Consider the following 27767-nt stretch of genomic DNA (forward strand, 5'->3'; position numbering starts at 1 on the left):
ACCTGCAACCCATCTTTTTCAAGGGTCTGATCACATCCTCCTAGGTAATTTCTCCAAGCTCGAACAAGCACCAGGACCATATTAAAATGGCAGCCAAACGAGATCTCGAGGACCTTGATGAAGGTGAAGTATTAGCCCCTCAACCAAAGCGACCAAAGAAACAAGGCGGCAAAACGCGACAGCACCAAAACTCTGGCATCGACCCAACCTGGGGCCAGAAATATGTCTTTGCAGGAAACGGCTATACAACCACGATCCCGGAGGGAGAAGAGGACGATTTCGAAGATGATTCAGAAGCGATGGCATATTTGAACTCTGTCAGGTATGTTCCCCCCTTATGCGCGTTTGCCGACTTTGCTGAAGATCGCAAAACTGCAGAGAACAGATGCTGATATGGTGAGTACTATAGACAAGAAGCGAACGGGATCCCCCATCTCCTCGTTGCGCCAAAAGTTCAAATAGGACCTCAGTTACCCCCAGAGCTTCGAAACGACGATCAAGAACAAGACGAGCAATCTATCGACAGGAGTGTATACAACAATGGTGTCGGCGATTCTCGAGGCTGGTATGAAGACGGCGCGTATATGGCAAAGCCTGACAACGCGGCTGAAGATGACAATTACGAAGGCGGCGAATACCCGGATGACTACGACAATGAAAGCTACGAAGAAGCCGCCCTGAATGAAGCTTACTTTGCATCGGTTATGGAACAATACCTCCGCTTACGTTCGATTCTTCACGCCGATCTTCCCTCCAACGCTGTCTCCCGTGTCGTCAAAGCCCGACTAAAAACTGATGCACCTGCGGAGAATCAGTCCGCGGCGATAGCCACATGGTCACGACTCCTTCGCGAAACAGATCCCCACCCACTTCAAGTCGCCCTTATGTCTAAAGACACGACAATACGCATCTTACGCATTCTCCTTGGCGGTAAATTCCTTCGTCAAGGGTATACACTTCCAGAACGTACAAGCCGTTGGATCTGGGCACTGCTTGCTAGAATGCCGGACAAGGGCGAGCTTAACTACGCCGAAATTGGCTGGATTCGTGACCTTGGTCGCAGAGCAGTTCTCTTAGGTCGGAGCCTAGCAGAGATGGCGGCTCTAAGGGAGGAGCTTGCAGAGGGCGGGCTAGGGGCCCATGAAGCAGTTGATGGAAGCAGTAGTGATGAAGAAGTCCTGGCAGATCCAGAGGATATGGAGGTCGAAGGTGCTCTCAGCCCTGGGCAGGATGAGGAAGAGCCAACGCCAACTGAGTCCAGAAAAGAGGCTGAGAAGACACTCGAATTCACGGAACCTGCAACAAAATCTCCCCTAAAGCCTGATGCTGAAGAAGGTGAGATAGACGACGAAGACGAAGACGAAGATGTGGCCATGGAGATCGCGACCGACTCAGAAGTTGAAGAAGGTGAAGTTGCTGCCAATGAGCCCCAGGAGAACCTCGAGGAAGCAAGAGAACGACTACTTGCTCGGATCAGTAATGGAATGACATCAGAAGACGAGGAGGATCTTGAAAAGGAGAGTGCCAAACAGCGACTGCGAGCGAATTTGCGTGCAACTCTTAACATGATCTTGACGATAGCTGGTGAGTTTTACGGACAACGAGATCTGCTAGAATTCCGAGAGCCATTTGTTGGTATGTAAGTTGGTGGACAAGGATATAATTGTAGGTCTTGTAACGACCGGTTTGTCTTATTTGCATACAGCATACAGCGAGTCCCGATGCACTTTTGCCTTCCAATAACATACAGCCGGTCTAGAGCATTAATAAATCATAATCCTGAACGCCTGACCCAAAGCTTGTGACGCCGTGACATAGCTTCTAGTGAACATGAAAACATACAAAGCTCTGCTTGAGCCGATAAACAAAACTGCGACCTAGTTGGCCAGATCCATTTCGGGGTTGACGAGGAAATCAGCTTCATCAAAGTCAGATCCTGAGTTGCGGTTGTCCTGGCCAAAGCTCCTTAAACCGGCACCCTTTCGTGAAACTGGGATAGCCATGACTCGAGGGTTTCCATGGTTGCCCATGTCAAAGCTCGAGTCAAGGTCATCGTCATCCTCGTCGAAAATTCGCTTTCGAGAACCGTCGTACGACTCGCCCTCCGCACTCTCTTGCGACATGGTGAGCTCAGGGATAGCATCGAGGTCTGGAACATCATCCTCGAATTCTGGCTGGGTGTCGAGGCCGCCGACCTTGTTGATTCCGCAGAAGGGGAGAAGCTCTCGGGAAGCACCCTTGCCAGGTGCCTTTGCAGTAGCGGTAGAAACGTGTACAGGCGCATTGTCTGTCCAGAGCTTGAAAGCACTGGTGCCCTTTGTCTTGTAGCCTTCGGGAACGGACTTACGAACTCGCATACCGACACTAAGTAGGTTGGCCTGGACGTTTGAAGGAAGAGTAGGTTGCATGGGCTTGTCGGCCTCAGCAATCGCAGACCCATCGGATGATCGGGCATTGAAGAAAGAAGTGATTTGGCGTTGAGATGGGTCGGCGGAGGCGCCGGCAAATTGACGCTTGATACGAGGAGTAGACATGACAAGATTTGGAGCAAGTTGGCGTGAAGTTGTAGTGTTAATTGATTCAACAAGAATCGTCAATAGTTGTTATGTTGATGGAACGACGTTGCGGACAAGATCGCAGTAAGCAACGAGTGACTAGAAAGTCAAGCACAAAAACAGAGTTCAAGAGTGGTAGAGTGGGGAGTTTGTCAATGGACAGAATTGAAGAAACGTAGAGTCTTGTAAGAACGCAGATGACGTCGCAATCGAGGGGAGTAAACAAGGGTTCAAAAGGAGAACAGAGCGAAGAGGGGGCTTCTGCGTGAAACAAGTCGAAGGCCAATATTGGCTTGTTGCTGGGGTGAGGAAAAGAACAGGGTCAAAGAAAGCGAAGCGCCCCTGTCCTGCCCCAAGACAGCGACGATCCCCAAAGCGGCCTTGACAGTCCAATCATTTAACAGCAATTTCTCACTGTGGAACCCGGGCTCCCGCGTTTTGACGCCATCTTGTCGTGCCGCTTTCGTGTAAATTGATAATTGGAGATTTGGCTATTGGTCTGCTGAGTCATCCGATAAGGTGCACTTTTGTGTCATCAGCCTCTCTGTATTGAGGGAAGAGACGGAAACGCCGGTGGATGCTATGTAGTCGCACACAATTCAAAATTTACATACGGAGTAAGTTTTAGTTTTATTCATATAAAACTAGGTCAATATGGGAGACTGAACATTTAAGAAGTATCCGTAATTCTATCGGAATGGCTTGATCCTGCACTTCCCCCCCAAACATCAGCAAGGGTGCAGACGGAGGCAAGGCGGTGGCAAACCGACACCCGAAGGCAAGCTGGTAAGCTGGCAAGCTAGGCAAGCATGCAAGTTCTAGCAATTTCAGGATCGACAACGCCGAACTTGAATTGCTTTATGTAACATTGTTGAAGCTCCACTTCGAATTTGCCGTCCATGGTAAACTCAAGGCAAGATAAAAGACTTTACCGACTCGGGTATATTGTCACACGAGGCTGTCACATGACATACAAGATCATCAATTGTAACAATGTACTAGTGTCTTTCACGCTCAATACTTTCATGGTGTACGTTGGAGTTTTTATCATGAGATTGAGCTGAAATTATCAGGAAATCCATTCTATTTGATACCATATGTTCTGAAGTTTGGATCCTATCAAGTCTCATTCCATCCAATCCTAATTAACTATGACTCGAACTACAAATTACAATGCATTCAGCTTGAGGCAAAATACCTTCAAACAGCATTTTGCGGGGTAATTGGTTCCCCAGGTTCTCATGAAAAATTAGTTAACATTAATATTGCTTAGTTGAGTTGCCTTAGGCATTCCTGGGCGACAGAGCGGATAAGCCTCTACGGGTCGAGTGAGTCGACGGCCAGGCAAACTGCTAGGAGGAGGGGCCTAGGCTACTGTCGATGACGCCGTATATCACCAATCATCGTAAAGTAGATTCAACTCAACAGAGATAGCTCTGGTTAGGAGTGTGGTCGGCAAAGATGATCAAGAAATCGAGAAGTCATAGCATCATTAACAGCAGTGTGCTCTACGACAGGCACGATAGCATCACAACTCAATCGCATCGACTAGAAACATTCACGTCAACAAGAAGGTGATGTGGAAACCATTGTGAATTTCGCAAAAGCACAGTGACCATCCTCCGCTACCCACTGCACCCGGGTATGAAGCGATCATCAACCAGCAGTTCCACGTCCTCGTGTCCAGCTAGCCTAGCCAGGCCAGTCCGGACACTCGTGAAGGCTTTCTCCTGCTTTCCACCCATGCAGTGCTTTTTTTCCCTTCCTGCCTCGAGAAGACTCTTTAGTACAAGGCGCGCAACGGAAAAACAAAAAGAAGAATGATGTGCCATGCAAGATATCCGGAGACCCCAAACGCCCCTATTCTGGGTGCCCCATCTTCTATCTGCAAAGAGGTTTTTGGTAAATGTTCGCAACGTCGGTTTGTTCTATCCGTCCATGTCGAGGTTGTGTTTTTGCAGATCCGAGATGACCACCATGAGTTGAACCGTAAGAGTCATGAGTACCCAAGGAGATAAAACCGCCGCGAAGCAGTTTACTTCCGTCGGAAAGAGCAGCCCTCGGTCAATCTAGCCTTACCACCGGTAGGCTGGCAGAGGACAGTGGTGCATCCCTGGCAGATGACGACGGTCTGGGCGTGAGAGAAGACGGTGGTGATGGTGAAGCATCCGGGGCACTTGACGTCCATGAAGAAGGATCGAGGGGCGGGCACGAGGGTCTAGTATTGTTAGAGTTTTGTCGTCATGAAAATTTGTCGATGCATCGTACCTTGAGCTTGTGCTTCTTGGCCTCGGCGGCCGGGGAAGGGTTCAAAAGATCAACGGCGAGAACCTGAAAAGGCGGAGAGTCAGCCAGCTTGTTCCATCAACTTGCGTATATCCTTTGCGTGTCCAATCCATCATCCCTTGTGCCATCGATGTCGTGGTCCATCAAATTGATACTTTTGCCACGGGCAGCAAGATCTTTTCGAGGTCGATGCTTTTCACGTTGTTTCACACACGTGGTCGTCGTCCATCCATCTCCCATCGTAGGTCCATCGTAAAGTGCGTCAGAAAAAGGCAGTCGCTTACCATCTTGTCTGATTTTCTCGAAAAAGTCTTGTCGGTTTCTTGCGAGAATGGGAAAGCTTGACGAAATCCGGGATCAGATTTGAGGCTCGCAAGGTGGGTGGGAAGGAGGTAAGCGAGGAAAAGTTCGGTGGCTCTGAGGGGAACGACTGCCTCTTGCCTCTGGGCGGATTCCGTTGCCTAATCAGGTAAGCGCGATAGGGTTGTAACTTCCTCGCACGTGACAGGAAAAAAAAAGAGGTAATTGTGGCTACCTCTAGTAGGGTATCTGTACTCCGTAGTTCGGTGTAACATAGAACCGGGTGGAGCTGTGCAGGCGAGATGTGCTTGGAGGGGTTAATGCGAGTTATGCATCGAGAGCTTTGTTAGCTGCCTGTATCTATCTGTACGTAAGCCAGTCAGTGATTAGGAGGAGCCTGAAGTTGAGTTGCGTCAGTCGGTCGTAGGCTACTATTTTTAGACAATACAAATTGTACTGAGGAGACTTTTTGAAGAGATCCTGCTATTTCTTCTGTCTCTCAAAATGTCTAACCCGCTAGAACAACGCATCAATGTCCCTATTGACGACCCAAATGCAGACACAGAATGGTAATTCTCTGCTACCCCTCCATACTCATGAGTTAGCTCAAACCCCGCCATAGGAATGATATTCTTCGAAAACATGGAGTTATTCCTGAGAAGCCCCCCAGCCCGACTCCTATGATTGAGGAGGCTATTCTTGAAGGACGAAGATTGGCACATGAGAATCGCTTGGAAGGCAAAGACCTCGACGAGTTGGACGAACTTGAAGACGACGAAGATGAAGCTTTCTTGGAGCAATATCGCCAAAAGCGCATGGCCGAGCTGAACAGCCTACAAAAGAAGGCTTTGCATGGAAGTGTATATCCTCTATCGAAACCCGAGTATCAACGCGAAGTCACCGACGCATCACAAAATGGACCGGTTTTTGTCAACTTGACATCTTCAATGGGCAACAATGTTGAGTCGCGAGTCTTGACTGAGCTATGGAGACAAGCTGCGAGGGAGTACGGCGAGATCAAGTTCTGTGAGATCCGAGCGAGCCAGGCCATTGAGAACTATCCCGATCGAAACTGCCCAACAATCCTGGTATATAACAAGGGGGATATTGTTAAGCAGATTGTAACATTGGCAACAATTGGAGGCGTCCGAACAACCATGCAACAGATTGACAATCTCTTGGTCGAAGTCGGTGCTGTACCTGATTCCGACATGCGGATTGTCAAGCGCAGGCAAGCTGCTGAGGACGCTGAGGAGGAGAGATTGGCTGGCAAATCTATCAAGACGGGAACGGCTGGAAGGTCACGGAACGTTGACAGTGAGGATGATGACTGGGATTAAACGCGCTATGAAGAGAATCCGTGGCTTTGGTTGAAGTGACCATTGGATTGGCTAGCGTCAGACAAGGTGCAAGTCTCAATGTCCCAACGCAAGGCCGCAATGGATGTTGCTATAGTTCTTGTCAGATGTGACAGAAGGCCTGTGCGGTCCTGACTCATGACAGCTCTTCAAGAAAGATCGGGCTTTCACTCTCCAGTATTTCCAGAGCCTCAAAAACCACATGCTCAACCAGGCAAGACGGGGAAGGAAACTGTATATGCCAGTGAGGGACAGTTTCGTACATTATTTGTCCTTGCTACATGACAAGTCCAAGACGGGACATTGTTCAAGAGTTGGGAAACAAGAGGCCCATGCATGAGCGCAGTAAACACGCATAACAAAATACCATATCATTCCCAAGCCTTCTATCACCACGTGCTGTGGGCAGTGAGATCGTCTGATAGCTGAGGCTACCAGCATATGATCTTCCTACAAGACAAAGCCCCCAGAAACGGCAGTACTTGTAATAGGGATGCTTTCAGGGGAGTTTTGAATACTCGTTGTATCAGTAGGGTTTTACGGCATATGCTTGTCGTATCAAGAATCTGTTGTAATACTGAGCCACTTCCCCTACAGACAGGATGCACAAGGTGACCCTTGCAGGCCAAGAGATAACAAAGGTCAAAGCTTGCTTGTCTTGCTGATCTGGGTTGCCGGGATTACTACGGAGTAGGTGGTGTGCATGCATGCACTTGAAAGAGACAGGGGGCAGGTTGTGATCTGACCAAGGGTGTAAGTGACCAAGTCCGCGAGGAGTGACACATCCTAGCCTTAGCGATTCTCCTGTAAGTATCAGCGAAGTTAGCACGCGTGCGAGGCAGGCCTGTATGTTTAAGAAAAGATAATGCAAGGTATCATAAAAGCCCTGTTCAGTCTGCTTCTCCTTACAACGCCAATTATCCAAATATGCTTGCTAGCTTTCTTCATTTGTCACTGTGACAAGATTTCCACTCGGCAGCCCCCAGCTGCTCTTATCAATATCTTCCGGGCGGCATCGCCATGAGCATCCTCGATTGACAAACGGTATCGTCCTCTCGCCTTCTGCCATACTCAACGGTGTCATCCGTACGAAAGCTGAGTTATCGTGGCTGGCCCTGTTACAAGCCCGAACTTCTCGCCATTCAACCCACTTGGTGGTGGGAATGACCATTAATTTTTGACAGCGTGAACATGACAATCCGCCAGCCTCTTTCTGTCTTTGTGCTCGCTCCAGGAGTTTCCTGAGATGGTTGAGGCCTTCTGGCATGTAGTACGGCATCTCCGAAAGCTGAGTACTGGAATAACAGGCTCGAAGAGCTGTCTCGAGAAGGCTAGGCACGCGGCTTGCACCTTCGAGACGTTGTGACTCTGTCATGGATGAGACTGAGGACGATGGGCAAAACTCAGGCTCTCCTTCATCAACGGGCAGAATGAGTTTTGTATGGTCTATTGGGAATTTGAAGTCTGAAAGAATCCTTCCCGTGCTGTCCGAGAGCTGCAGAGGACTTCGACCTAGTGCACGACTCACTAAACGTGGCGTTGGCGACGCTCCGGCCTCGGCCTGGAAGAAGAGTGTTTTGCTCAGTTGAGCATCTGTCGATTCCAGGCTCTCATTTGGTTGCCAGAATGGATTAGGATGGACAACAAGTTTGTCAAGTTTGCTATCTGGTGCGAAAAGCTCCAGCAACTCTACGGGCAAATGCCGTAAACGATTATGTGATACGTTGAGTTCCTTCAGATGATGAAGTTTCGCAACAGCGGGGGGAAGTTCGGTGAGCTTGTTATGGCGGAGGCTCAGGATTGTGAGATGCGTTAGATCGAAGATGGCACCAGGAACCCGAGTCAACCGGTTCTGTGCCATATATATCTTAAGCTCGGGATCCTTCTGCTCGAAGGCAACATCCTTGGTCACGACAGGGATGCAGGTCAACTGCGACAAAGGACTGATTGTATCATTTGAGACATCTTCCAGTCCCAACGACCAAAAGTCGATTGTCTCTTCGCCCGCGTCAAGACAGGCACGGACTCTGTCACGCGCAACTTGTTCAGCTCTTGAGACGCGGCGCACGACGCGATCAAGTTGTGGAAGTCTGGGCTTTGGAACTTCGGGTACTGTTTCTAGTACATCGCTCTCATTGCCATCACTGCCGAGGAAGACACCACTGTCTGCCTGTCGCGTCCACTGACGCCTCTGTTTGGGGACGTGAATCTCACTGAAGGTTGAGTCGGAAGAGGTGGGGTGTTGCTGAAACCATGAACCAATGTATCTCTTCTTTCGTCTCCCCTCTACATAATTGTCCAATGCTGGGTCATCATCACTGGAGAATACGGCGGGATCACTTGAATTGTTGAAAGTTGAGGATGGCGCGTGCTTTGAAGCGGCATTGCGGACGCGTTTCCGAGGATTGTTGCTGAAGGTCTGCGATTGTTCGTCCCACGACACAGCGGGGAGAATAGGCAGAGATAATTCTTCCGACGACATTGGCGATATATAAAGATGATATTCTTCAAACTGATGTTACTCGAGAACACATAAAAAAAGACTTGAAGTGGTGCAAAAACTAAGACCTGGCTTGTCCAACGCGACTCGACTTGACACTGGAGGCAGAGTGACGATGGAAACCTAATGGAATACAGGGTTCAATTGCCCCACTGACGCACTGAACCTGCCATGAACCTTTCCGTTACTGGGTGCGCACGTGCCATTGCCAGCCACTCGGCCCCTAACGAGCCGGCGGTTTCAGGGTCGGGTCCTCACGAGGATTCCATCAGTGAACACGACCTATTGATAAGATGATCAGATAACGGCAATCTGATAAGTGTGTTCTCGCCTCCTTTTCTGTCTTCTCATCGTTTCCGTCTAATATTTATTGAAAAGTCGTTCTTTTGAGTTGAATCTGATCCTGGCAGGGCCATCGCGGCAGTCTTCTGTTATGGCTCATTTCTTGGAATGAAAGGGATTGGACACGAACTTCCTCACAGCCGGGTCACTAAAATGACCACAATGAAACCTGCAATACGATTGAACTCTTTTTTCTCATTGAAAATCTTATAGGTAGAATGACCACATATAAATGCCTGCTCGAAAAGCCGATCAACAATGCCGAATGAATGAGCAAGGCGACAAACTACACTACCGGTGTATATATATCGCACCAAATGTCTGTGCTAGCTATGTATGTACTCCATTTTCAAAACGATTGCCTCATCGGCTTGCCATTCACTGGCTCTATTTATTAATTGGCCGACCTCCAACAGGGCGGATCATCAGAGGAACTGTGACATCTGATGGACCACCCCAGCTTGAAAAGTCAGACTTATGGCTATCAACTTCCTCGAAGCCAAATTTCTCATAAAGCTTTCGTCCTTGCACTGAAGATTCTAAACATGCTGGAACGCCCAGACGATCAGCTTCCACAAGGCCCAAATTGAGCAACAGGGAGGCTGCTCCACGTCTGTGGTGCTTCGGGTCTGTATGTAGGAGTTTCAGATCTAAGGGTTTTGGCGAGTCAGAGAACACATCTAATACAAGATTCAACATTGAGACATACAAACATATGGCTTTCCTTTCATGTAGTTCACCCTCATATTGTCCATGCCTCCGAAGAAGAGTTCGCATGCTTCCGCATTACAGCTCGGTCCCCGATAAGAAGGGAAATAATGTTGCTCCTCTGTTGGTGGAGTCTCCCAGATATACCACACAGCAAAGGCAATCATCTGGTCTTCCTCTTTGTCTATATCAGTATCAATGACTTTAGCCCATCGACAGGCCGCGTCCTTCCGGAGAGAAGCAATAAGATCCGCGACTCTTGTTGAGGACTCAGAAGCTCTCCCTCCTGGAAACAACACTGCGCTTACTGGACTCGGGCCATAGGCGACGGTCTCAATGGCCGCAGCTCTATAAGCATCGACTTCGGTAGCTGGCAGGACTTTGAGAGGCATGGTGCACAGTTGGCGATGGTGGGAAACATTTACATTGATGGGCACAAGATGTTGCTACCTAAGTAAATGCCGGCTCCGTCGTATTCTACATTTACATGGGTTTACGACTTCACGTCAATCTTCGGCGAGCCTGAATAGGCATGTCGTTGAGCTCCTGCTCCGCTGTCGGCTGGAACGGGATCTGGGACAATATTGACGAAATCCTGGTAAGGAAACGAGGAGTACCCCAACAAACAGCTCTAGAATCGCATAAAAGAAGATACAAACTCTCACGGAATGAAATTTTAGTTGAGAGCTTATTCTGAGTCCAACTTTGAACTGTATCCTCTTCGCTTCATCTTTAGATGTAGGAGTGATTGATGGCAGGTCATGATGGAAGCTTCGAGCTGCCGAGGCCGGTTTAAACCGTTATCGATACTCGGATAATCCAACAGCCGCCACCGAAAAATTCACTCGTTGCGCGATTCAAGGTCCGGTTGGCCGCAACCTTTGACGGCGACCTCACATTTTTCAAATCCAAACCTCGCCGTCATCAGCCTCGCCCTCGAACCCTCGCCCTCCCCCACCATCACAACTTTCATACACATAGTCAGCCATGGATCACGGACGAGACCCCTGCCCTTGGGTCATTCTCAATGACTTTGGTGGTGCTTTTTGCATGGGCGTAAGTTTAGCCCTTCGTGCTGTTGACGATCGATTACAGCGACAATTGCGATGAGCGTAAACCGGGACACAGCTAACATTTGCCTCGCTAGGCTATTGGCGGTACTATCTGGCACGGAATCAAGGGCTTCCGCAACTCTCCCTATGGCGAGCGACGCATTGGCGCCATCACAGCCATCAAGATGCGCGCCCCGGTTCTCGGTGGTAACTTTGGTGTCTGGGGTGGTCTCTTCTCAACGTTCGACTGCGCTGTGAAGGGTGTTCGCCAGAAGGAGGATCCTTACAACGCTATTATTGCTGGTTTCTTCACTGGTGGCTCTCTCGCCATCCGAGGTGGTTACAAAGCCGCTCGAAACGGTGCTATCGGTTGTGCTGTTCTTCTTGCCGTCATCGAGGGTGTCGGTATTGGTTTCTCTAAGATGCTTGCTGGGAGCACCAAGTTAGAAGCTCCTCAGCCTCCACCTCAGGAGGCTACTCTGTGAGCCAGCATCTGACGAAACGAAATACTATGATCGATAAATGACGATCGAACAACCTTCGACTCCCCCACTCTCAACTCCACCACCACCACGACGAACAAATTCTCCGGGTCGGGCTTTCGAAGAGCCATGCCTCTTGTATTTTAAGCACCAATACCACCATCACCACGAACGAAAATCTGGCAGACGTTTTAATCCTTTCAATTTGCATCGGGTCGGCGTTCCATGTATAATAGAACAAGATATCGGAAGGGTTTCGGGAAGGTGGAATCTGGTTTAGCGATGGAGTTGCCATACTTCTTGCGAATACAGGCTAACTTATGTCTGATGAGGAAAAGAAGAGCGACTGTGTATTATACCAAGCGACGAAGAGAACTTGGGAGTGCACGTGGACCTGCAGGTCCAAGAGATATAGGAATGGGAAATTCCTGCTGCAGATATTTATACTGCGCTTATTTATCGTGGATTGGGTACAGAACGAATATAAATGACATTCCTGTTCACTCTATGGGCGCTCATTGCTTTCGCTTGTCTATAAGTCACTCGACGGCTCATTGCTAAAGATGCTCATTTGGGGATTTCCCTCGTCATCAATCCAGGCTCGAAACATGCCACCGCAGTTGAAATCCATTAGGACTTCAGACCGAGTCTCAATGACTTGGCCATGTGAATCGCGAACGACAACACTCTCGATGCCAATGACACCGCCTTCACCCTCACCTGTCCGGCGCCATCTATCACTCGCACTTCTTTCCAGCTCTCCGCCTGGGCCTGCAATATGAGTCACAGCCTTGGAACCTGACTCTGGTTTCCACCTCGCCATAGCTGCAAGGGTTCGTAGCGCATTTGTCCTCAGAAAGGAATCGCCGTTACCAGTTCCAGAGCCGCCAATGGACCTCGTGGTTGAGACTCGTTTACCACTGAGCTCGAGGGGAGTATATGTCACAGGAGTCGGAAAGCAGTCTGCCAATGTTCCTCTCAGAACATCGCTGAGCACCAGTGAGGGACCCGACTCGGTCATGGCTTTCTTCAAGCGACCCCACGTGGACGACCCGGTCGGATCACCATCCTCGGTCCATTCCTCTGCCCAGAAGCCTGACCCAATTGTAGGCCTGTCACCAATACGACCAGTGAGCTTATTTGTCAGACCTCCTGTACTGGTTGCCGCGCAGATCACACCATCTTGATCAAGGGCTACTGCGCCGCATGTCCCTTGAGGTAGATACTCAGTCGCACTCCAGGTTGCTTGCCCCAGACCTTTCTTCTCTTTCTCGAGAGCCCGGATATGCTCATCCCAACGACGTTGGGTAAAGAAGTAACTAGGGTCGACAAGCTCTAGTCCATACTGTTGCGCGAGTTGCTCGGCGGCCTTTCCATAGAGCTGTGTATGTCCCTGCGCGGATGGGACATCAAGATCGCCTGAGCTGACTCCTCGGGGATTCGCCTCCAGGTCGTCTTCGCCATGTTCAAGCATTGCTCGTGCTAGGAGGATGGGATTCTTCACATGGCGGAGACCCATGACACCGACACCTCGCTTCTTATAACCACGGGATACCATGACTGAGGCCTCAAGTTCAATGACTCCATCACGAGTGAACACAGCGCCGTGTCCGCTGTTGAATAGGGGATTGTTCTCCAGAAGACGGACTGCGAAGGTTGCGGTATCTAAAGCTGAAGGGAGCTTCTTGGGTGACTTTTCTGAGACTACCTCATGACTTCTCATGTACTGGTCCGCTCTGGTGACCTAAAAGTCCAATTAGATACTTGAGAATATGGGACTTCTCATGCTACCGTGTATGAACTCACAATGTCAACAAGAGCTTTACGATAAGCCCGAAACTGTTGCGGCGGGTACGTATCGCGCTTTATATTACCTGCGCCTCCGTGAATGACCAGGCGAGGCTTCAGTCTCGGTTTTGTTTGCTCTTGAGGGCTCTGTAGTCCATCTTTGGTGGTCATAACCAAGTTATTGCAGGTTAAAAACCAAGATAGTGAAATGTCAAGGGTTAGACAATCTCCCCTCACTGATTGCTAAAGATGAGCATTACGACATATACAGAGCCCCACTCGTGATCAAACCCAACATGGACTCATCCAGATAATAAGAGGAGATATTGGCATATTTTGAGAATAACATTACCGTCTTTTTATTTAAAACGTTGTAGACAAGAGTTTTCAAGGATATAAGCCCATAATATTGTACATGAATATTTCTTCAATCGATTCCCAGAGTTTAACAGGAGTCTTATGCTGCCCTAACACCATGCAAATGCGCCAACATTCATAGGCTCTTTTTCAATCATATCGGAGTTAAACGTCCAAGATTATAGTGACCAATGGCAAGCAAACCGGGACTGTGGCATTATGCCTGAGCCAGTACAATAGACGACTTAACTGCTCTGTCTATATCCCTTGGTCGTAAGCCTGGCGTGCGACCTAAACAGACTGCCCTGCTTGTCATTTCTATACTTGATTAGTTACTGCCTTCATAACACAAGTTGAAGGAACTCACCTGCTACTAGTCTATTCACGTCCATCGTCACTTTTGTCTTCATCCAACTGGCATCTGTGGCCCAATATCGAGGAAAATATGATGAATCTGTGAGAGATCCCATCCCTGCACCAAACTGCCCAGGGTTGGTTGACTCAACTGTTGGCATAATGTTGATGAAGTCAACGCTCATTGCAGGCGCCATGAGAGAAGTTTGTGTCAATGACGCTGTGGTGGTAGCGATGGTGGTAGGTATCGTGCTTTGCCACATACTCGATATGTCACTTGTGGCTTGCTGAGACGGCATATAAGGCGCTTGGCTTGATGCAGGGGGTTGCTGCGTTCCGAAGAAGCTGCTGTTCGTCCCTAAGCCCGAAAGATCTGGGGTTTCGTCAAACGAGCCCATATCAATCTCAGCATCAACAAAATCCACGTTAGCAGGTATCACGATACCCCGTTGACGTAGATATGTTTCCACCTCATCTGCATCGAAGAAGTCCCCTTCAAATCCCTGGTACATCATTCGCATGCGAGTGTCAATGTGATCACCTTTGGCCGCTTCAACTTCTGGGTTGAAAGGGCCTATTGAAAACCCAGTCATCTCATGTGGCTTCATATGCTGTGTCAACCCTTGGTTTCCTAGCGGTATCGCGTTCCCGTTGGCTCCTAGTGCTGTATTTCCCCCGGCTTCTCCATTACTTGGGAAGAAAGTCCCAGCACCACCCAGGTTCGTGAAAGGATACCTCCAGACAAACATTGATTCCTGGCTCACTCTTGCCAATGTGTTAGATATGCGGCGGATGATAGACTCCCTGGGCTCGAATAGTAGACAAAATCCAAAGACCTCAGCATATCGATGAGGAGGTGGGTTGGCCATCGATGCCAACCTCAGACCAGCCTCCAAAGTTGCTCTCTGAAGGCGGCGACCAAAACTGCGTTCTTGGGGCGCATAACTGGTTGGCGAATGGACGTTGGGAAAGGGTGATTGAAGGAAAGGATTTTGCTCGAAACTGATTGTCGTTTGCGTGTCGTAAACCGGGAAACTGGCATTGTCTGTAGTTGGCATTGTGATGATTTCGTAAGGCAGGTTCAGCGGGGGCGTAGCCTGTTGCCGTATAGTGGCGTCCGGTCTTCGTGGAGTAGACAGGCTCTTCTCTTGAGGAACGCTAAAGCCAGGTGGGTTCTGTAGCATGTATTCACCACTCCCCGAGTCAGAAGTGCTAGAGTCGGAGCCAGATGGGTGCCGTCCTGGGGGCTGTGATACAACTTGCTCTTGTGCTTGCTCAGAGGCTGGAGTGTCTTCGATGCCATCGCGGGTTGAGTCATCGGCAGATTTCCTTGTGAGTGAGAGAAACTTGCGGGTTGTATCATTAAGACGTCTTGCAACTTCAGGTGCACCTTCCAGCATTCCCTGGGAGAGGACAAAGTCAAAAAAGTTCATGAACTCTTTGCTCATGTTTTCATTAGCATCTTCAAGATCCTTGACTTTGTCCTCAAGGGTCGTAATTGCAGTATCCTTGCGATTGCGATAGGCCCTTTGCGCCAGTCGGATCTGCGTTCGACGACGCTGCGGAAATTGTTAGTCAGAATGAGATTAGGCAGAGTGAAGAGCTTGGCTCATCGCATGAACTCACATCTTGAGCCGTCTCATCTCTGGTGTCAAGGCGTGGGCGGCCTCTTGATCGTTTCTTACTCCGTTCCTCTTCGTCTTCTTCGGACGCCTTAGATCGCTTCCGCGCTGACAGCGACTTAGGAGCGGTCTGAGGTTCTTCAAGCATGGTGGCTGGTTCTTAAATGAGGACGTTGTGATCTGAAATGGAGAGGGTGTATTGAACGATGAAGTCCGGAGAGGATAGCCTCAGGGAATGCGGTCAATATGAATCATGTGATAATTAGCCGTAGCCACAAATACTTCGAGTGTATGAATTTTTTGGAATGTGTCAAAGTGTAACTGCTGGGACAACGACTGTATGACCCCGGTGAAGCCGGATGAAATTCGGACCTCCGCCGATTCTGCTCCGTATGCCGGGGTGGGGATCTGCGGAGGGTACGGAGCAAAGGCGAGGATGATACTCAAATGATGGCGGAATGATAGGGGCAGAGAGGTGAGATGATGTTGGGGTTGGTGGTGAGGGGGAAAGAGGGCTGTGCATCGGCTAGGATCTCAAATGCCGATCGATGTCTGCTTATCGACTAGCGTCAGAAAAGTGATGATCAACCAAGATAGGCACTACATTCAGGAACGGAAAACCTAGGCTTTGGAACTGCTCGTTGTCTTTTTATCGTGTTATTGTGCAAGTGCTTGGATTGAAAGGGCAAGTATTTCAACGTTACACAAAACACTGTTGACTGTTCTACCCTCTCGAAACAATCTTGAGATTGGATGCATCTACACCAAGGCATCAAGCACGAGAGGGGCTTGGCCATTGCTCAGCCTTAAATGGTTAGTGTGTTCCAGCGGATCGGAGCGACGTTTGACCCACTGAAGAGGCAGTGTCCAAAGCGGGGGATGAATCTGGGCGGGACCAAAATTTGATATGTAAATGCAAGACAGAGAGACAGCAAACCATTACTTGAACCAGTCTAATGCGTGCAGTGGGATCAAATAAAACCAAAATGCATCCACTCATCCACTCACATAGACTATTCATTCACCAGAAGTTTATGTCCAATCGATCCAATTAGCAGCTATCCAACCCTCAAAGACCCTCCACTGCTTCAGGGTAGTCCTAAATGGGTCAGCTTTGCGCCGGACGCACCTAGGCCACCAAAATGTCACTGCCACTTTCGCGACAGGGGCCTCGTACCCACCAACAAACGACTTTATTATTCTGTCGTTTCATAACCTCTTCACTCATCCTCACGCTAGCATCTTCTGCACATGCGTCTGGTTTGCTCTCTTTGCTCCAGAAAAATCAAATCCGTCAATCATTGTTGCCCCTAAAAATAATATAGGTATCGGGCTTTGTCACATTATGGCTCCTGTTTTACTTTGACGGCGCTATCATTTCGCGAAACTACCACCGCAACCCCGACGACATCTGCTTTACCTTCAGCGTCCCTCAGCATGGGCGACTGGGCCCGGGGATGGACCAGAGTCGGGCAAACAGGTCCGACCCAGCACTATGGTCGTGTATGGGAGGCTGAGCGCGAGCTCCAGGAGCTTAGCATCATAGAAAGCTGGAATGATGATGATAGTTGGCCCGGCATGTACGCTATTCATAGCCGATGAGCTGCGCACACCTTCGATGCTGACATTGCCTGCGCAGAAACAAACCGCTCTTCAATGGCCCCGATGCGAAGCGCTTTGATACAAAACTTGCTAAACTTGAAGATCTGGGATATGGCGCATTCGGTCGCGTTGAGAAGGTCTCCTACGGGTCTGTCTGTCTTGCACGCAAAAGGATCCCACGCCGACGCGGGTTTACTATCGACGATTTGCGCAAGGAGAGCTTGACTATGCAGAAACTCGACCATCGTCATGTCGTTAAATTGGTTGCCACTTACGCACCTCGAACCCACGAATTATGCCTGCTCATCTGGCCTGCTGCCATCTGTAATTTGAGCACTCTCCTCGAAGACTTAGAATACCTGCGCATGGGAGAAGGGGATCGTGAAGATATCCTCGAGAGGCTAGATGCTTTAGACATCAAGGATTTGAGTGCTATAGAGCAATCATCTGAAGACCAGCGTCTCCACTCAACAACAAAATGCCCACTCGAATTCTTACGCAATACAATAGGTTGCATTGCTCGCGCATTGGCCTATTGCCACCAGAATGATGTGAGGCATCTCGACATCAAGCCATCTAATATCTTGCTCAAGGCAGACCGAGTCTACCTTGCTGATTTTGGCGTCTCGAGAGATGTTAGTGGACAGGATCAAACTATGACAGAGGGAGTACCGGGAACTGAGAGATGGCGAGCCCCTGAATTGTATGCCAACAACGGTTCCAGCATGCAGTTGTCAGATATTTACTCACTTGGTTTAGTATTTCTGAATATTGCAACCGTTCTGTATAATGTTCGGCTAGCCGAGTTTGACGAAGCGTTGAGATACCCATCTAGGAATACCCAGGAAGAACAGCTTCTTGAGCGAGAGAAGAAGCTGAATGCTCACTTGGAAAAACTGACCTCTCATGCCTTGGTCACACCCCCTTTTATGTTTACCTACGAGGGCCAAGAAACAGTCCGTCCCCGGCCAGTTGTCAACTTGATTGCTCGGATGATCACTCCAAACCCCAAAAACCGATTGCACGCATACAAAATTGACGACAAACTGTCCATGCTCGGAGGAATTCATCAAATTTATCATGGAGAGTGTTGCAAAAGGCCAATATCGTGGGTCGAAGACAAGTGGGACAAAAAGCTCACGGCATTGACGAGCCTTCGGAAAGAAAACGATCGCTTGAAACAAAAGGTTTCTGAGCTCGAAGGACGAGACAGAACATACGAATCTCGAGTCCAGCGCGAGGTCGATCAACATAAGCAGACAGTGGTCATGCTTCAAAAGAAACTAAAAGATATGGAGGATAGGTGTCATGTGTTGGAAGCAGATCATGGCAAAAGGAGGAGTAGCGCGAGTAAGCCCCCCAGCAAAATGGCGATGCCGCGACCCTATCGAAGCAGCACAACGAATCTTGAATCTGGACCTGGGCTTGAATCGTCACAAAAATCGAAGTCGACACCGGTTACGCCAGCGGCAAGGCCGGCCTTTCAGCCGTGGTCTCGGTCTTATCAGCGTCTCCCGCCAGAGCAGAGAGCTTCGCCACTGCAACGACAAGCCGTCTCACCGCGGCCACCGAATGACGTGACCCCCAAAGGTTCAATCGAATTTCCGACCTCGAGATCGCCAAGTTTCACCAATATTTCGGGTTATACTTTGCGCTCGCGTGGATCTGGTTCAAAGCTCCCCTTGCCAGTTACACCGTCTCGAAGTGAAACGCCGAATCTCAACCGTGACCAAAGCCTCACGGATAGCAGCATGTCCTCGTCCGTATTTTCTCGACATAGCGTCGAGACCAATCCAACACCTCTACAAAGCAGCCCAGCCCTGGACCGCAACTCGCTTCCTATGGACTCTGCAGAGGGACCTCAATGGGGCCAATTGCCCACACATCCTGGTCAGCCCGATGCGAGAGTGGTGACCCCTGAACCCCGGCCAGCGCCGCCAGAGCCGAGCAGCCCTGCCTTCTCCATGCCCTTTTCCACCATGTCATCCCCGAGAACTCTTCGGTCCGACCTCGCAAGCATCGACGGGGACCAGACACGCCGACCATCTGTACCCTCACTGCAATCGTTAAAGAGCTGGGCTGAAGTCGCAAACGAGGGGAAAAAGACGTTGAAGATGATTACTCGACCACGCGCGCACTCGAATAGGTCCAATAGACAGCTGGAGGCAGAACCTGTCTAAAAACATGTATCATGACAGAATGACGACGTTGATGAATGATGTGGATGTTTTGGGCATACGCTTTTAGGAATTTGTGCATTTCAAGTTCCGATCTACATAGCATTTGAAGCCAAAAGTTGAATACAAAGGGTATCATATCACATCTATATTACCTATATTGCACATGTCTATATCCTTTCCAATTCCACTCTAAATGACAGAAACTGGGTATAATGAAAGAATATGATTACATACCCTTTTGCTGGCCACCTCTTCGCATGGTCGCAATTTGGCTGAAAAATTGAGCTTCTTTGTCAGATTCCACCGCCCCTAACAGAGAATTCTCTTTCTTGGCCAGCCCCTGCCCCTTTGCCCATGAGCCACGTCTACCACTGCCGTTCACTCTGCCTTCGTACTTCCTGGCATATTCATCCCCTAACTTTTTTGCCCTTGCGACCCATTGTTCAGACAAGAACGGGTCTTGGAATGAAGTGTCTTTCGTTCGCTCCATTTCAGCATGCTTTTGGCGATATTCTGTTAGGATTGTATCCAAAGTCTCCTTTGCTAATTTAGGATCAGTTGGCTTTGCGCCACTCTGCTGTTCTTCCTTGACCAGTGCAAGTTCCTGTTCAATAAGACTGCTCACTGCTTTAGCGCGAGCCGTCTGGTCGTTTGTGATCTTCGTAAGTTTTTGATCCCACCAAGCCTTTGTTAGAGTCGCAGTGAAGTGATATGAAGCCAGCGGCCCATCCCTTACAACTTCATCCGTTAAGCCTTCCTCAAGTAGCAATTTGTCCATCATGGCGTCCCATCGATCACCTAACTCGGCCCGCGGCATGTCCTCAAGCGAAACTCTCAGAAGAGTTCTAACAGACCGTCGAAATATGTTTGTCTTTCTACTAAGTGCCCGCGAGAACACCCTCGGCTGTGGTTTCTTGATTCGAACGAAAGATAGCAACTCAGCAGTGTTACCAGTAACTGGCACCTTTCTCTCGCCTACAAATGCAGTTTTTGGAAGAGGACGGATGGTTGGTTCGTATTTAACAGGCTCACCAGGGTCAGAGACCTTGGTGAAGAGTGGAGGGTTGAGTCGTTGCTTCGAACGGGGCGGCTTTTTGTAGGAGGGGGCTTCTAGACGCGAAAGGTTGGCCGTAAAGTTGCGTTTGCGGAGATGTCGAAGTATTGTAGAGTGCTCTGGCGACTTTGTATCTCGTCCTTTCGTTAATAAAGTAAGGAACTGAACAGAGCATTAGACCGTGGAGACCGAATCTTGTTCAAACCTCAAACCTTGTATCCTGCAACCATTGAGTCGTAAAGAAGCCTGAAGCTGGTGAGGAGCTTATTCTTGGCGAATCTCTCTCTCACTATTTTTGTTAACGGATGTTTCCGTCCACCAGGATGGAGATGATGCGGCAAGGGCACAGTGGACGCTGTTTTCAAGAGTGCTCGGTAGAGTGCCAATGCGGCAACTCTATGCTGCGAACTGCGCGCCGCGACAAAGTGTTGACGAATCATGGCGACTGCGTTTTGTGTGGGGAGGTGCACATGGAGGTTACCGGTATAAGTGAAGCATATTGGTGTTGATGCATGCGATTAAATGGTGGTGAAAGCTGGAACATGGTGGGGGAATTTTACAGGTTAGCGGCTCGATGACTAAGGACTACCCCAGATTTTGAAGATCAATGGGAGTTAAAACGGTCATCACCTCACGAAGGGACTATTCCCGATGTATCCGTATGAATGCCGAATTTAAGGTATTCAACATTAAAATACAGCAATTTAGAGTCCTCGCTTCGGCACTCATCGTCTCAGCTGGTTTACCTGCAGATGATATATGTATTTCTACAAGCTGGTAGTCCAGATCCGAGAATGACGGCGATGCGTACTGGCACCTGCTAAGATAAGGTATCTTGTTATTCCTCGCGTATCGTGTTAGCCAAGTTCATAATATTGATCGGCGATCTATCCTCCCCCCTTTAGAACTTGATATCAAAGGCAAGAAGTGACGACGAGGTGTTCAACAAACAAGTGCATTCTGTTGCTGATAAACGTGCTTGAAAGTCCAAAGGACACCTGGCAACTTTAGGAACCGTTAGTTATGTCTGCCGCCTAACGTTGACAAATCCTAGAATAAGGGGCCGAAACTCAAATCTGGGTTGGAACCCTGAGTCTCGTGGCGATTAAGGCTTTCGTGCCTTTGTCATATATCCATTAAAGTTTTGCGTTCCTTGTTGTCAGTACGAAACCTAGATCAAACCCATTGGAACGATTCAGGCCACATCATGGCACACATAAGCAGCCTAATACAAGCTAAAGTATGAGTAGGGCTGCATTGGCTGACTGGAGGGTTGAGCCGCATGCTACGAACCATCCTATCAGAACAGCTTGATTTGAGCAGCTGACGATGTTTTCAAGCTTGAAATGCAAGTCTCAGCTCATGGCTGTCCATCCTTATCCCGAGGCTCCCGTGAAGATGATCACTAACCCAGAGCAGCGAGCTGTTCAATATTTTCGTAGTCTCGATAATCAGTACCGAGACATCCGAAGCGCTGGACGGATCGGACAAGTAAAAATTGCCGGTTTCCGAGACGTTGCCCGGCATTGATTGATCTGAGATATGCAGCCGCGCGCTTGAAAGATGGATCGGGGCAAGGGATCCGTTGAAAAATTTGTGATAAGTAAGATGATTTTGAGTTTGTGGTGTTTCAGTAAGCTATCATCACCCTGACGTTGGATGGCCAGAATGACTGAATACGGCAAAGTACCTGTACCTTGAGGATTGGAATAGTGTTTTCAACAGGGTGCAATATTGAGTCGTCGCATCGCATGAACTTGCAATGAACAGACTATTCCGTGATGAGTGAAGAATATCTTGCCGTGTAATCGATTTGCTCTAGGCTTCATGACAGCCATCGGCATTCAGAACCATTCTGGGCCCCCTTTGCTCCAGGGGTTTAGCGACGAAGAAATGTTGGATTTATACTGGTTACCCCGTATGCTTTTGCTAATTATTTCATAACGCTAGGTAGTATTCCTCGTGGCCGATTAGAACGTGGGCTCTATTGCTGATTGGCAAAGGCGTGCTAAGTCCTGAAGAGAACTGAAAATAATTCCGGAAATCATGGACATTATGCAGAGGAAAGACTCCAAAACAATAAAAATCTCACATCTCAGCTATTCTCTTGAATAACTTATGACCCCGAATCACATAACATGAGAGAATATAATGATTTTGGAGAAGGACCAAGCCGATTTTGTGGGATAACTGGCAGATATTCCCGTGAAGAGCCGATTGGGCTTATAGAAGACTTGAGACGCCAATGGTATGAATTAGTGAGTGCTGGAGATGCCAATTTGGCCGAGCCAAATGTTTCAATGCTTGAAGCATGTAGCTATTGTGACCAGAGGATACTGGGGGATTGCACGTCAAGATGAGTTTTAGGTGGTGCGAGACTACAAAGAATGAACGATAGCTTCAACCAGCACCCCAACAAAAGCGCAACAACACGATAAAGCAGACCATTAAAACGGCGTTCGTAATTGTTGTCATTTATCAATTGGCTCGTTTCACTGACAGACAGACAGGCGGTCTAGGATTCTGAGTTGGCGATATGTATGTACATGCATGCACGATCTCATCCTAGTCGTTGCCTGCATGCGAAAGCTTAGGTTTGATATATGTACGACTACTCGACCGCTCCTGAAGAGATTGATGCGTGGTCTGACTTGAACTTGTAGCTGAGGACGTATTTACGGACAAGGTCGGGCGCAAGAAAGGCTAGTCTAGGTAAAATTTGTAATGATCGATGTCCGGTAAGGAATTGGGACTTTGTCCATGGAACCTGTTTGAACACTCGAACTCAGGCTGAGGCTCTTACATGGTCGCGGCATCTAAAATGTGCGACGCACCCCGCTCTGTGCCCAAACAGTTTGCCATAAATGTCGATGCTGACCAGTAGCAAGTGATTCCGTAACCCCGCGGAGCAGTTGACTTTGAGCCGATACCACGTTGATACTATGTATGGACTGATGGATGTGTCTAAATCGTGGTTGAGAACCGTGAAAACCTCCATTATCTTTGACCGCAACACCGCAACCAGGAGAGCGGATGAGCCACTAAGAATGCCGAGAGGTCCGACATCCACCCCATCACTCCCGGTTCTACGGGAGAAAGTTAATATGCTAATGAACTGTTGTAGACAACAAGCAGATGTCGAGGCACGAGGGCGGCCTTAATAACAGGAACAGCACTAAAGTTAGGAGGAGCTCACGAGTCTGAATCATGTTATTTGCATGTCTCATTTAACTCGATTGGCTTACCAGCCTTTCTCGTGTTCGGGTTGGCGTCCATCTATTTCCCAGCTCGGACCAATCTGGTACGGGAGGTGCCGCAGCTTGCATTGACTGAAAGGCCCTGGCCGTGGCGAGGTAGGGCAACCTCACCTCATAAGACATTCATCCCAGTGTTGCGAGATATCGATTCGATCCCCTGATCCCCTCAGAGCTTGTTTACCAGATTGACTGGGCTGAACTTAGCGGGCAGCCGCATGCATGCCTCTCGTCAGTCGCATGAGGTTTTTGTAGGATGGATGCATCAGGCGTGTTCATGGATTAGTGACCCGCTCCCCCACCTCACTAATATCAATGATGAGCTGGAAGACACGGGAGAAGGAAGAAGAAAAAGAGAAGAAAAATTCATCCCATGCTTTTCAAGGCCAAGCAAGGCTGGCTCTAGCACTTGGGGCCGCTAACATGAAAAAAAATAAATAAAAATAAAAATAAAGGATTAAAGCAAGAACATGGACTGAGAGAGCAGGGTATCTGCCAGCCTCCTCAACAATTGATGAAGTGTTTCTGCTATTTCCTTCCCCCGTCGACATTATTCCATCTTGATCCCTCGACACTCACAGAAGCTGTCTGGCCCTGCTTCTCGATCGGAGAGACTAGGATCGCTGCTAGAAAGGAGACCTCGATCTGGTGACACAGACTTGACTGGCACACGACATCGACGTAATAGGGGAATATAAGTCAAACAAAACAGTAACTGCACGGCGATCATCAGGACTGGTTACTGAAAAAGGAAATATCCTGGGGAACCAGCCAGCTGGTCAACGCCCAAAGCCCAAAGTACCGGTACACAAACAAAAAGCAAAACCGCCAGAGACATCTCGAGCCAATAAAGTAGACAGGGACAACGGCAGCCACCAGTAACAGTTTGAGCCCTCGAGGTCACCACCTGGGCCTCTAATTAATATCCAACCCGCCGATCCCAGGGCGGCCTCACTCATTCATCTTACCACCCTTTTACTTTCTCTAGCTCCTCCTTTCCTTTCCTTTTCTCGTTCTGTTTCCCATTGACTTTCTCTTTTCTATCTCCCAGCCTTTCAAATATTTCACTTCACCTTTTGGGCCTTTAGTCGCCAGACTCAACACTTTTCGATGCTGCGCATGCACTAATACGTAAGTCGACCTCGCTTCTTCTGTCCCCTGTTTTCGCGTGTCTGCGGCATGTTGCTCCCGGCGCCGCTCTTTCTACCCCTGGCCCTTCTATTGATTAGCGGATGGAGTCTTGCGGCATCGTTGAGCTGTGCCTGAGCGGCTTGACCGCCCTATCCCTGGCTCTGAGGCGGATTCCGTTGACGCCTTCTTGATGGCCATGTCATGACAGTCCAGGCAAGCCACTGCTTACCCCAGCTTGACCCCTGGATCTGCCCATCATTGCGTCTGCTTCTGATATACACCCAAGTATCTTCCACCGCTTCGAGTCCTTGTCTTCTTGACCGTATAATCTTCACCCTACCCATGAGCCCATAACCGCCTTACAGCTAGCTTTCCGCCGCTCAACCATTTTCGCTTTTCATCCGTCTTTTACGGTGACCGCTTTATTCAGAGCTGACTTTAATACTTGACAGACCCCACGCGATCACTCCATACCCAGAGTTGCGCGCGGTCTCTTATAATACCATCTTTCTTCCTATCCACCGTACTCAACAGGGCTACACCTCCCCTGACGATATTGGGCCAGCCTCTTATCTCTTGACACCTTACCCAACATCTCGTCATCTGCCGTTTCGTGTATTGTCCAAGTGCTGGCTTCCGCGGCGGGTCGACCATTTCCGTATCATCCCATCGCACTCATCCTAGTCTCATCGGACCACATCTTCCCCGGCTTAACATCCCGCCAGATCGGTTACTTTATTACTCGATCACGCTCTGTGCTCTAGCTGCGTATTCGGCTTTGAAAACCACTGAAACACATATCATAACTTCACCTGCCTCGCTTGGTGTTCTTGGTATTTGTTTACATTCGCCATCAATCCTCACTCAGCCATTTTTGACGACAGAGTTGATCTTCTGTCTAATATCAACGACATCTTGGATCGAGCTGCTGCATGAGCTCGACCCGAACTTGGCTTGGCTATCATGTTTCTGCATGCTGGTGCTAGCCTTCACGGCCACGAGTACTCGACAAATCGACAGACACAAGCGCCCCAAGGAGCGTTGCCCTTCCTCCGGTCAGCGCTTCGACGCCGGTCAGATGCTGATAAAACAATAAGGCCATTATCAGCAGACCTTACTTCCTTATCACAACCCCGACCAATGTCATACCATGAGAAACTCCCACCTGTAGCTACAGTGACACCAGTGCGCCGGACCTCTCGCCCCAGGCCCAAGTCTGAGTACATGCCTCGGCGAGATCTGTCGGTTCGCTTTCGTGAACCGGAGACTGACGACGACCTGCCACCCTCAGAGGTCCAGAGCGAAGACGAAGGCTCTGCTGCCTGCTCAGATATAAGTGACCTAAGTGATTCATCCACAGCACCTCGAAGAAGGAGGAGGAAGCGCACCTTCAGAAAATCTACACAATTTCTTCTTGCACACCCAGCACCTAGACCGGGAGCTAGACAACGCCGCTTAGTTCATCGCCCACGACTGCTCCTTCAATTACAAGAAGTCGGCGAGAAGCGCCCAATACCCGCATTTGATGTGGTACCGTCCAGCCTCATCACGGGCTCTCAGATTATACCTCGTATGGCCAAGCGTTGCCCTCGCCTGTTCCATACAAAGCCCGCCCTAGGCATGAACGATCTTCTTATTGTTCGCAGTGAGGACTATGACACGCCAGCATCGCCAGGATCTCTCGATACCGAAGACTCGCTTGACCAAAGGGACGTTGTTGCAGTTATTAGCCCACTTCCCCAAATGGGTGACGAGTCCGCCGAAATCGTAATGGAAGATGGATCGACCTGGGAGTCAAGTTTGATGGCCAATGGCTCATATGAGTTCATTGGAGTTGACGAGCGAGGACGAATCAGTACGGCACGATGGGTCAAGAAGACTTCAACGCCAACATCCCCCATGCCTAAGAATACTGGAGAACAAACACCACCACCGAGCCCATTACCTGCGGAAGTCAAGTGGACATTTAGTATGATACACCCCGACACAAGACGGCACCCAATCATGGGTTCTCTCATGTCAAATACGCTGGACGTCTTTGACACTTATAATACCATGTCGACCTCAAGCGGTCGTTATCCTCCAACTCGAAACACACCACTAGATTCTAAGCTTGCCAGCGACTGGATTGTCTCGAATCCACCTGAAATCCAGTCACGATTGACGAAAGTGGTCCCAGAAGACATCAAACTTCTGATGGTTGCAACTGCATCGTGGGTCAACCTTAGACAAAGTGGATTGCCTGGATCGGGTATCTGCAGGACACCATCGACGTTGCAAAAACGCACACTTAGTAACTGTGGTGGTCCGCAGAGAGCGCAGACGTTCCCTGCTCGCCCAAGCCTTTCCCTTGTTAATCCTTCACATCAACTACCGCACGTCAACACGAGTCCGGCAAGTAGTTCTTTGGACAGTTGCACATCGGACATGCCCGCACGTCGAAGGTCGGTGTCCTACAATGCCGGGTTTGTCAAGCGGTTTGTGACGCCGCGTGTTAGCGAGGATGGAAGACCTCCGCTAGAGACCATCGATATTAAGTCAGACAGGCCACCGACAAGACGTGTGAGCATTAGTGTGCGGAATTTTGCAGACAAGATTTTCCGCCGGAGAAGCAACTCCCATGCGCAGACCGAAGATATATATGGACACAAGTTCGAATATTAATACATCGATAGTGATGATTGTAATGTAAATATACCTTGTCCTCAAACGGACTTATTTTCTTCGGACATGACATATTCCTGATCTCTGAGACCTAATCTTCTCTGTACATAAAACTGGCGCCTCAGTTGGTGACAACGGGCACTTCGAGCCGGAACCACGGCGAAGTGGAGCCTTTCCT

At 49.1% G+C, this 27767-nt stretch overlaps 11 protein-coding genes across 11 annotated transcripts; 5 read left to right on the forward strand and 6 right to left on the reverse strand.

Annotated features, from left to right (window-relative positions):
- Nucleotides 1-86: 86 nt before the first annotated feature.
- On the forward strand, nucleotides 87-1643 carry FSUBG_11165 (uncharacterized protein; the record flags this gene model as incomplete). The annotated part of the gene is made up of 2 exons (XM_036675818.1): nucleotides 87-322; nucleotides 410-1643. 2 exons carry the CDS (start codon nucleotides 87-89, stop codon nucleotides 1641-1643), a joined length of 1470 nt encoding a protein of 489 aa, XP_036533344.1.
- Nucleotides 1644-1877: 234 nt separating this feature from the next.
- On the reverse strand, nucleotides 1878-2534 carry FSUBG_11166 (ribonucleotide reductase inhibitor; the record flags this gene model as incomplete). Its single annotated transcript, XM_036675819.1, has 1 exon — nucleotides 1878-2534. The coding sequence occupies one exon, from the start codon at nucleotides 2532-2534 to the stop codon at nucleotides 1878-1880; it is 657 nt and encodes a 218-aa protein (XP_036533345.1).
- A 2056-nt stretch (nucleotides 2535-4590) lies between these two features.
- On the reverse strand, nucleotides 4591-5128 carry FSUBG_11167 (40s ribosomal s27; the record flags this gene model as incomplete). Its single annotated transcript, XM_036675820.1, has 3 exons — nucleotides 4591-4773; nucleotides 4824-4886; nucleotides 5126-5128. The coding sequence occupies 3 exons, from the start codon at nucleotides 5126-5128 to the stop codon at nucleotides 4591-4593; spliced, it is 249 nt and encodes an 82-aa protein (XP_036533346.1).
- A 517-nt stretch (nucleotides 5129-5645) lies between these two features.
- FSUBG_11168 (phosducin family protein) lies at nucleotides 5646-6481 on the forward strand (the record flags this gene model as incomplete). Its single annotated transcript, XM_036675821.1, has 2 exons — nucleotides 5646-5710; nucleotides 5764-6481. 2 exons carry the CDS (start codon nucleotides 5646-5648, stop codon nucleotides 6479-6481), a joined length of 783 nt encoding a protein of 260 aa, XP_036533347.1.
- A 952-nt stretch (nucleotides 6482-7433) lies between these two features.
- Nucleotides 7434-8981, reverse strand: FSUBG_11169 (leucine Rich repeat domain protein; the record flags this gene model as incomplete). Its single annotated transcript, XM_036675822.1, has 1 exon — nucleotides 7434-8981. One exon carries the CDS (start codon nucleotides 8979-8981, stop codon nucleotides 7434-7436), a length of 1548 nt encoding a protein of 515 aa, XP_036533348.1.
- A 747-nt stretch (nucleotides 8982-9728) lies between these two features.
- FSUBG_11170 (GCN5-related n-acetyltransferase (GNAT) domain protein) lies at nucleotides 9729-10441 on the reverse strand (the record flags this gene model as incomplete). Its single annotated transcript, XM_036675824.1, has 2 exons — nucleotides 9729-9970; nucleotides 10051-10441. The coding sequence occupies 2 exons, from the start codon at nucleotides 10439-10441 to the stop codon at nucleotides 9729-9731; spliced, it is 633 nt and encodes a 210-aa protein (XP_036533349.1).
- A 595-nt stretch (nucleotides 10442-11036) lies between these two features.
- On the forward strand, nucleotides 11037-11586 carry FSUBG_11171 (TIM17-mitochondrial inner membrane import translocase subunit; the record flags this gene model as incomplete). Its single annotated transcript, XM_036675825.1, has 2 exons — nucleotides 11037-11105; nucleotides 11197-11586. 2 exons carry the CDS (start codon nucleotides 11037-11039, stop codon nucleotides 11584-11586), a joined length of 459 nt encoding a protein of 152 aa, XP_036533350.1.
- Nucleotides 11587-12115: 529 nt separating this feature from the next.
- FSUBG_11172 (asparaginase precursor) lies at nucleotides 12116-15852 on the reverse strand (the record flags this gene model as incomplete). Its single annotated transcript, XM_036675826.1, has 4 exons — nucleotides 12116-13327; nucleotides 13390-13529; nucleotides 14096-15641; nucleotides 15709-15852. The coding sequence occupies 4 exons, from the start codon at nucleotides 15850-15852 to the stop codon at nucleotides 12116-12118; spliced, it is 3042 nt and encodes a 1013-aa protein (XP_036533351.1).
- A 1289-nt stretch (nucleotides 15853-17141) lies between these two features.
- Nucleotides 17142-19486, forward strand: FSUBG_11173 (serine threonine kinase; the record flags this gene model as incomplete). The annotated part of the gene is made up of 2 exons (XM_036675827.1): nucleotides 17142-17284; nucleotides 17344-19486. 2 exons carry the CDS (start codon nucleotides 17142-17144, stop codon nucleotides 19484-19486), a joined length of 2286 nt encoding a protein of 761 aa, XP_036533352.1.
- Nucleotides 19487-19712: 226 nt separating this feature from the next.
- Nucleotides 19713-20980, reverse strand: FSUBG_11174 (uncharacterized protein; the record flags this gene model as incomplete). The annotated part of the gene is made up of 2 exons (XM_036675828.1): nucleotides 19713-20702; nucleotides 20753-20980. The coding sequence occupies 2 exons, from the start codon at nucleotides 20978-20980 to the stop codon at nucleotides 19713-19715; spliced, it is 1218 nt and encodes a 405-aa protein (XP_036533353.1).
- Nucleotides 20981-25888: 4908 nt separating this feature from the next.
- Nucleotides 25889-27589, forward strand: FSUBG_11175 (uncharacterized protein; the record flags this gene model as incomplete). Its single annotated transcript, XM_036675829.1, has 1 exon — nucleotides 25889-27589. One exon carries the CDS (start codon nucleotides 25889-25891, stop codon nucleotides 27587-27589), a length of 1701 nt encoding a protein of 566 aa, XP_036533354.1.
- Between the last annotated feature and the right edge of the window lie 178 nt (nucleotides 27590-27767).

Source organism: Fusarium subglutinans, assembly GCF_013396075.1.
Source record: "Fusarium subglutinans strain NRRL 66333 chromosome Unknown NRRL66333_c0000206, whole genome shotgun sequence".
In the NCBI taxonomy this organism is placed as follows: domain Eukaryota; kingdom Fungi; phylum Ascomycota; class Sordariomycetes; order Hypocreales; family Nectriaceae; genus Fusarium; species Fusarium subglutinans.